Source organism: Panicum virgatum, chromosome 3K (genome assembly GCF_016808335.1).
Source record: "Panicum virgatum strain AP13 chromosome 3K, P.virgatum_v5, whole genome shotgun sequence".
Lineage (NCBI taxonomy): Eukaryota > Viridiplantae > Streptophyta > Magnoliopsida > Poales > Poaceae > Panicum > Panicum virgatum.
The window spans coordinates 61197253-61206376 of NC_053138.1; the positions used below are offsets into that span (position 1 = coordinate 61197253).

At 43.9% G+C, this 9124-nt stretch overlaps 1 protein-coding gene across 1 annotated transcript; it reads left to right on the forward strand.

Moving 5' to 3' along the window:
• Positions 1-435: 435 nt before the first annotated feature.
• On the forward strand, positions 436-9007 carry LOC120700073. The gene is made up of 14 exons (XM_039984236.1): positions 436-860; positions 1072-1126; positions 1334-1410; positions 1493-1683; positions 1977-2022; positions 3856-3932; positions 4020-4049; positions 4130-4225; positions 4594-4696; positions 6091-6173; positions 6826-6948; positions 7088-7199; positions 7361-7468; positions 7609-9007. The coding sequence occupies exons 1-14, from the start codon at positions 552-554 to the stop codon at positions 8554-8556; spliced, it is 2358 nt and encodes a 785-aa protein (XP_039840170.1). The 5' UTR covers positions 436-551; the 3' UTR covers positions 8557-9007.
• The last annotated feature ends 117 nt before the right edge of the window (positions 9008-9124 follow it).

The following is a 9124-nucleotide window of genomic DNA, read 5'->3' on the forward strand; positions in this document are numbered from 1 at the left end:
TTAAAACCACATCTAATGTCGCACTGCCGCACTGACGGTCAAGGTTTAACCTGCGGGAGGGGTCTGCGGCCCCCTGCCGGGCGGCAGCCTCCCACAGAGGCCAAAATGCGATTAAAAATAAATTTTATTTACATTAAGGTCCCTACCGCCCGACAGGAGGGCGGCGGGGGCCGGCCGCCCCGCAGCCGGGCAGTAAATTATGAAATCGAAAATATATTTCTGTAAAAAACGATTTTGAAAAATATAAAAATAAAAAAAACACATGTAGTTCCGTTTACTAAGTGGGCCTTGGCCCAACTGACAGCGCTGTGCGTGGGTGATCACCGGCCCACACGGCCCAGCACCTACTCAACCCGCTCATGCCGCCCGCCGCAGCCGAATCTTCCTTCCAGCGGAAGCTGATGATGTGATTAGCGGCGGCAACCTCCTCCATTTTTTTTTCACCCGGCTCCGGTTTCCCTCGCACAAACCCCCAAAATCCAAACTCCCCAATTCCATCGCCCCCCCATCTCTCCCCTCCCCCGATCGCAGGCCGATCGGCGGCGGCGGCGATGGCGCCCGTGCGCAAACGGATCGAGATCGACTGGCAGGAGGTTTTCACCTCCCCCGACCGCGACGCCAGCGTCTGCTTCGAGTCCCCCTCCTCGGCGCCGCAAAACTCCCGGGCCGCGGCGGCGGCGAGGGGGCCCCTGGCTGGGGGCGCCGCGAGGGCGTCGTCGGACGACGAGAAGCGGCGCGGGACCCCCTACCCCACCCGGAGGCTTGGGAGCCTGCGCGGCGGCCTCGAGCAGCGGCGCGGCCCCGGCGCGGTCGCGGACGACGGGGCGGCGCCCCGCCGGGTGACGCGCGCGGCCGCGCAGGTGCGCGCGCCCGCCGCCCGCTCATGTGTTTCCGTGTGTGGTTGAATCGAGCTGGGGTGTTTTGATTACGGATCGATTAGCTTTGCGGGGGTGGTTTTGTGGGAGTTCAGTGCGCATTCTGTTCCTCAGGTGTGCGCGTGGGGTTTCGTCCACCCCTTTTGAGCTGCATTGTTCCATTATTCAGAGAAACGTTGCTCGCTTGGTTTTGCAGGCTGCTGCTCGGGGAACGGCTGCTCGTTCCGATGCTACCGACGTGTATAGCTTCAGTAAGATCTCACTTGCCGCCATTATCGTTTTTAAGCTTGCACACCTACCAGTGGCAAGAGATGGATTGGGAGACTATTCGACCATGTGAATTTACCACGGGAAACACTGGCTTTTTTCGTGTGGAGCATAGGTCGTGGCGAAATGTTTGTCTGTCACAGTTGTTCATTGATTCAAACTGTAGCGGATTTGTGTCGTTTTGTTTGCAGCTCAGGAGGATGAGGCGGGGGAAGATGCGGGCCGGAAATACTCTCCCAATTCTATTGGAAAAAAGAATTATGGCGTGGTACTATACTTTTTTCTTTTAGCCTTGCTGATCCATAGGCATCTCTTGGAGACTTGGACTAATGAAGGAGTTGTGAATGCAGCTACCTATTGTTAAACGCAAAAGCCAAGGGCATGTTGGACCGAGGACTATACCAGTGGTTAAGATGTACTCAAGCCAACCATTTCCAAAATCTGGGAACCAGCGGAGGGCTCATTCCATTGATCCAGAGGTTTCCGATCGTGGAAAATGTCAGCAGAGTGAAAGTTTCAGTTTCAGTAGATTTTCCAAGAGGTAGGCATCCATTTTCCTTGCGTTTACAAACCTGCTATTTATGTTACGTTTGGTACTAAATTCCAATAGTTTTATCTGTTCATTTTGTACAACCCTTTGGATATTTATTATTATGGGAATATGCCGTTATATGGAAATTTGTATACTTTTGAAGATATTCCCTGCCTCAGTTATATTGCACAAAGCATTGCATATTACACACATATGGTCATACATATTGGCATGTAGCTGCACCATTATTACTTTTATAGCGTGTTAACAATCGACAGTTCATTTCCAATTCTTCTATGCAGGAGGAAGGAACAGCTTCAGGAATCATCCTCCGTTTATTCTCGAAAGGTTGGTATGCTGATGTTTAATCTATGCCAAGAAGAGTACATTATTAATTAATCATCTGTGCTTTCCTGTTGCTTGAATGTTACAATTACACGATCTTCATTTTTTATTAACTGCTAAATGTGCAAACTATATTTGTAGCATTCCAATTAATCCTATTGCATGCAATGCGTAATGACCCAAAACCAATTTGGGTTCATGCCTGGAAGGTCAACCATGGAGGCGATTTTCTTAATACGACAATTGATGGAGAGATATAGGGAGCAGAAGAAAGACTTGCACATGGTCTTCATTGACCTTGAGAAGGCATATGACAAAGTACCGAGAAATGTCATGTGGTGGGCCTTGGAGAAGTACAAAGTCCCAACTAAGTACATTACCCTCATTAAGGATATGTACAAGAATGCGACGACGTTTGTCCGGACATGTGATGGCAACACCACTGACTTTCCTATTAACATAGGCCTACACCAGGGGTCAGCATTGAGCCCTTATTTATTTGCTTTAGTGATGGATGAGGTCACAAGGGATATACAAGGTGAGATCCCTTGGTGTATGCTCTTTGCTGATGATGTGGTGCTAGTTGACGAGAGTAGGGCAGGGGTTAATAGGAAGTTAGAGCTGTGGAGACGCACGTTAGAGTCGAAAGGGTTCAGACTCAGTAGGACCAAGACCGAGTACATGATGTGCGATTTCAGCGTGACTAGGCATGAGGGGGGAGACGTTAGTCTAGATGGGCAAGTGGTGGTCCAGAAGGATACTTTTCGGTATTTAGGATCGGTGCTACAAAAGGATGGCGACATTGATGAAGATGTTAGGCATAGAATTTCAGCTGGCTGGTTGAAATGGCGGCAAGCTTCTGGCATCCTTTGTGATAAGAGGGTGCCACAAAAGCTAAAAGGCAAATTCTATAGGACAACAATTCGTCCGGCGATGTTATACGGTGCTGAATGTTGGCCTACAAAAAGGCGACATGTCCAGCAACTGAGTGTAGCAGAGATGCGAATGTTGCGGTGGTTTTGCGGGCACACAAGGAGGGATAGAGTCCGGAACGAAGTTATTCGGGATAGGGTCGGGGTGGCACCAATTGAGGAGAAACTTACCCAGCATCGGCTGAGATGGTTTGGACATGTCCAACGAAGGTCTCCTGAGGCGCCGGTGCGTAATGGGGTTCTTGAGCGGGTCGATAATGTAAAGAGGGGTAGAGGTAGACCTAAACTGACGTGGGATGAGTCGGTTAAGAGAGACCTTAAGGATTGGAATATTTCTAAAGAGATAGCTTTTGATAGGAGCGTTTGGAGACTAGCTATCAATGTGCCTGAACCTTGAACTTATTTCTTTCGGGTTTCATTTCTAGCCTACCCCAACTTGCTTGGGAAAAAAGGCTATGTTGTTGTTGTTGTTGTTGTTGTTGCATGCAATGCGTAATGAACATATTGTTTTAGATTTCAATGGTCACAAGAACAGTAGAGAACAAAGTTAATGTTGTTGTTTATCGTCGAGTATGTTTCTTTGCACTATTGATGGCTTTGATTGCATGAACGATTGCCCATTAGAAAATAAACTCTTTGTTTTGACATGAGGTTACAAAGTTTTGTATTTCGCAGTAGATCTTGTCTTCAGAAAGATTTGGATGGTTATTACTTCCTTTAATAGACACTGCTATACTTTCCATTAATAGTTTTGCCATGATATTCTTTGTCCATAAGTTTCGTTACCATTTGTCGCACTGGCAGGAGCCAGGCCATTTGTAGGACACTATGCCATACTTTCTCATAGTACTTTGATCCCACTTTTCCTTTTTGACCTTACGTTTATCAACAAATTTCCTATAAGGTTCAAGATGTGGTTCTATTGGATGATGAAGATATGCAAACTGAGGGAGAAGTAAACTATGAGATTTCTGGCATACGGTAATGTTATCTTTAGTTTTATATTCATCATGGTACTGTCGGCTGAGCTTTTGGTTTATGTTTCAAATGAGCCAATTGTATTTTCAGGAATGAACCAAAGATATACTACCCATCAAGGTGAGTATTTTGGATTCTTTCTGAAGAATGTACATGGTTGTGTTTCCTTTTACCTTCTGTTGACTTTATTATGTGAACAGAGATGATCCAGAAGCTGTGGAGCTCACCAGCTCAGATATTAAATGTCTTGACCCTGGAGCATTTTTGTCATCACCGGTGATAAACTACTACATCCAGTAAGAATATCTCTATTTTTGAGCTGCAACTTTGTGTTATCCTACATTCCTACCTTATGAAAATTACATTTTTTTAATATTCTTGAGTGCATTGCTTATTTTTCAAACAAACAGGATGTAATCAATGCAAGGTTTGCTAAGGTAATATTTAGGTGTTAATATTTGCTCTGTTAGTGCTGCTTGACATTGTAATGTCTTGAATACCATCAAACTATTTATGGCGGGATATTAACTGAAGAATTGGTTAAAAGTAGTATTATGTGAACGCTGAAATATGCTATTTGCAGAGAGGTATTAAAACTGAATAAAGGACTTCTGAGTTCTTATTGTGCTGCACGTTGTCTTGTTTCGATGATGTTGCTGTGCAGGAACATCAAAAGGACCAGATTGCACCATGAAGATTGCAGAGACAAATTCTACATATTTAACACATATTTTTATGGAAAGCTTGAAGAAGCATTGTGTCCGCTGGTACGATCTTTTGTGTCATGCCGTCATACTTCTTTTACTAAATGACTTGCAATTATGCCTTTGTGCAAAATGGGATAGTTATACTCTTCTGGGTATGTAGTACATGCTCGCCTTGTAATAGAAGTTTTTGTTCTTCGTTTTTTCCTCGGATTGGCAGAAGACCGTCTATTGTTTTATTAAGAAGGAATGAAACAACAACAACAACAGCATAGCCTTTTTTCCCAAGCAAGTTGGGGTAGGCTAGAGATGAAACCCGAAAGAAATAAGTTCAAAGAAATAAGAAGGAATGAAACACTAGCACAAAAGACAGTAAAGAAGGAAATTGAACGCACAAACACACCCCAGCTCAAATTGTTAAATGTACATAGCCATGTCCGAGAGGAAAAGCCACCCAAACGAACATATTTATAGGATAAGGGAACTCATGGTAGAAGCTCCTGCCGAACAACAAAGCGAACATAATAACTGGCGAACATTCTTCAAGAACTTCGTGGACACAGCCAAGGTACTCGGATCTCGATTCTCAAACATACATGTTGCGGTGCTTCCAGAGAAGCCGGACAACCAAAATGACCAACAAGTTAAAACTTTTCTGCCAGCGTTCATCCGTTGATTGTGCCGCAACACGGCACCATTCTTGAAAGGAGATAGGATCGGTGCCTTGCAAACACAGTTTTTATTTTTGATATGTGATAGACCCTTTTTTCTTGGGTAGAATTACAATTAAACAAAAGGGCATACCTCTTTTTCAAAAGCTCCCATAGGGAAGGAATTTCTAGACAGCAGTACCTTGCTTGTTCTGTAAGGATTCTGGTTCGAACCCAGGACCTCCAAGCTGCAAGTAGAGAGACTCTACCGCTGCGCCAGGCCCTGCCTTTCTTGAGCAAGGAATTAAAAAAAAACTTGACCAGGGGGAGAGACACCCCCTGATTTTCATCTTAAGAAGCTTGTATCATGACTCGAACCCGGGCTGATTCAGCGTGCCTCTCTGGCATGTTCAGCTGACCAGTTGCACCATGAGAGTGTTGGCTTGAGTGAGGAATTACAATGAACCAAATATTTTTTTCCTTTGGTGAGGAGTTGCCATTTTTTTCTTGTTCCCCTGCGATCCTGACTGTTTAAGGGCCAGTTGCGAACATATTTGAGTTTTGTTTCAACTGCATTTCAATACCCATTTCATTCCGAACATTCACCCATCAGTCCTTTCCAAAATTTGATCCTCCTTTTTTTTCAAATGATAAAATTCAATATAAAACATCTGTCCTAGCTTTTTATCTTCAATCATTTATTTTGTCTTGGCATTATCTTCTGTGCCACTTCTCTGTTCATGTTTTTTATTATCTTCAGATGATATCTTAAATTAGAAAATTTATGCTTCCTTTTTTTTTCCCTAGGGTGACTTCTCAAAGTTGAGAAGATGGTGGAAAGGTGTCAATATATTTCATAGAGCATACGTCATCTTGCCAATCCATGGGGCGTAAGTTGTTGCTGAAATAAGACATTTACATTATGAAGCTAAATTACTGTTATTTAGATCCATGCAGTATAATGATTAGTTTTTAACAAGTTTCATGGTTCATCAGGATCCACCTAGGGTCATGCATTGATTCAAATTCTATTTGATTTGGAATGTGGCTCCTGAGATTCCTAATATTCTTTAGAAGCACTGCAACGATTGCGTCTTCAATAATGCTACTCTGAATGCATCTTTGGTCGTGTGGATAGTAGAGGAGGGAGTTATATGGTGTGCAACTGGAACCTGGGGCCTTGTATTCTCGGCTTCTTGCTTGTGGCGTTGTTATTCATTTTTTTTAGCATGGCTTTCCTGCTCTCGGTTTCCTTGGGTGTGTTGTGCGGTTTCCTAGGGTGTGTTGTGCTTGTGTCGTGTGTGTTGTACATTTGGTACTCGTTCTTAGCGAAATGTGTGTTGTACACTTGGTACTCTTTCTTCTTAACGAATGACACACCTATCCCGCTTCGCTCAAGAAAAAGATACCTAATATTCTACTTCTTGATGTATTGTCCTTTTTAGCATATGCTCAATGCATTTGAAATCTACAATCATGTCTTTCATGCTGTAGTTTGTATATATAGTATATTAAAAGTTACCTCTTTGCATGTATATTCAGGGCACACTGGAGCTTGGTAATCATTTGCATGCCTGCGAAAGAGAGTGTTTCAGGACCAATCATACTTCATCTGGACTCCCTTGGGATGCATCGCAGTACTAAGATCTTGAACACAGTTGGGAGGCAAGTGACCAATCTCTGCTATAGTCATCTAGCTGTTTTTACTCTTGCTATTCAGAAACAAGAAATTCTAGAATGTGGCAAACTTGCTTGCTACTGCATTTAAGTGCAAGTGGCTGACCATCTTGCTTCTGTATTGCAGATACCTTGAAGAAGAATGGCGGCACTTAAAGAAGAATCCTTGTCCTGACACATCAGTTTCGGAGATAATATGGGAGGATCTTCCAAATAATATACGTAAGGAAAAAGTTCAGGTACATAGTTTGAACAAATATTGCAAAGTAATGCTATAAGGTGCTTCCGGTTGTTTTTGGTATATTGGTTTCCAGATGTTTGTTTTAGATAATTGTCCAGATTGCGGCTACTTTGTACAACTTACGCACCAATCAATCTAACATGATTTTAACAACTGCAGGTCCCACAACAGAATAATGCGTATGACTGTGGCATCTTCATGCTTTATTACATCGAACAGTTTATAATAGAGGCACCAGAAAGGTTCACGATAGATAACCTTGACATGGTTAGTGCTTCCTACTCTTTTCTATACTTATTCAGTTCTTGCGATGCGTTTTCTGTTGAGCTCTGTAAGACTGTTTGAGATAGTTGGATACTGAACTTGTGTTTGCTACACAGTATACTGAACTTGTGTTTGTTACACAGTTTAATTGCAGTTGGTTCAAACCTGAAGATGCTTCTGGGCTAAGGCTGAGAATAAGAGAGCTACTGCAGGAAGCATTTGAAAGTGCCAGGCTGGATGATGCTATGTCAGAAGCAGCCGCATCTGATGGCTCTTATATTGGAGACAGCATAAAGGGTGGAGAATTGGAAGCAGATGCACCTTCTGACAGTTCAGAAATGGTCTTAGAGTTCGGAAACACTGGCAAGAGCAATGATGGCATCAAGGTTGCAGCCTCAGGAGAGTCAGGCAACTCTGGTAAGTGTGATGAAGGCATCAAGGTAGCTGAATCAGAAGAAGCAAGTGCAGAGTCTGGAGATGCTGGGAGAAGTATTGAAGGATATGTTGCAGATTCAGAGGAAGAAAGTGGGGAGTCTGGAGAGGCTGGTAAGAGTGTTGAAGGCATCAATGTTGCAGAACCAGAAGAAGCAAGTGGAGAATCTGGAGATGCTGGTAAGAGTATTGAAGTTATCGATGTTGCAGAATCAGATAATGCAAGCGAGGAGTTTGGATATGCAGGTGAGACTAAGAAAGGCATCAAGGTTGCAGCATCTGAAGGAGCAAGTGTGGAGTGTGTATCCACTGATAAGAGTATGGTGTCTGTATTAGACAAAGCACCGGCTAGCAACAGCAAATGTGTTGAAAACACTGCAGGCTGCGCTCTATCAGAAACAGCTTCATTTTCTGATAGCATGAAAGACGAAGAAGGTACCATGAAAGCAGACTCGGGCAGCTCAAAAACTGAGAAAGAAGGATTGATTGCAATTCTATCGCCAAAAAGGCCGAGGAACGAGGGGGCCATTCCTAGGACACCCATTCCAAATGTAGTTTGTGACAGCTGCGACAGCGACAACCAAACCACGGTGAAGATTGTAAGAGTTTACAGAAAAAGTCCCCAAAAAGTTTCCGCCCTATTAACTTGGGATTGCTGACCTGAGGGGCCAAGCACGGTACTTCTGTTGCTTTCCCAGGAAGGTGGGAAACAATGCCAGATGTCAGCAACGCTACTTTGAGGTGGCTGGTAGTACCATATGCCTCGATGGCCAGATGTTACCCGTTGCTGTGTGCCCACCCGATATCCAAGAAGTAAACCGAAGACTTAGCATGCAGTGTGCGGGTCAGACACATGACCATCTCATTTTTTTTTGCTCTCGGGTCCTTGCTCCTGGTAGCAGCTTTTGTGTAGGAAGTAGGAACGCCATGGGCATGGGCGCGAGACATGTAAAGTGTACAGGGTTAAAGTAGTTAACCATAGAGAGAGAGAGAGAGAGAGTATCCAGGATGGAAATTGTGGGTGTTACACCTTCGGACACCAGCAAGTGGTGCATACATTCCGTTCTGAGATAATCTATTGAAAATTGAAATTGTAGCATGGTTCAGCCACTGTTCAGGTTCTGTGCGAATATGTATATATCGGTGGCGTTTTCCTTCTGCTCCTTTGAGCAAACCAACATGTGCGTTGGTGCCCATCATATTCTCTGTCGCTTCGATAACATTTCT

Bases quoted from the DNA above. Each gene is read 5' to 3' on its own strand.
- LOC120700073 (XM_039984236.1), top strand. From the start codon at position 552: ATGGCGCCCGTGCGCAAACGGATCGAGATCGACTGGCAGGAGGTTTTC. The intron at 4,050-4,129 runs GTGAGTATTTTG...TTATGTGAACAG, and splicing joins AAGATATACTACCCATCAAG to AGATGATCCAGAAGCTGTGG. The intron at 6,949-7,087 runs GCAAGTGACCAA...TCTGTATTGCAG, and splicing joins ATCTTGAACACAGTTGGGAG to ATACCTTGAAGAAGAATGGC.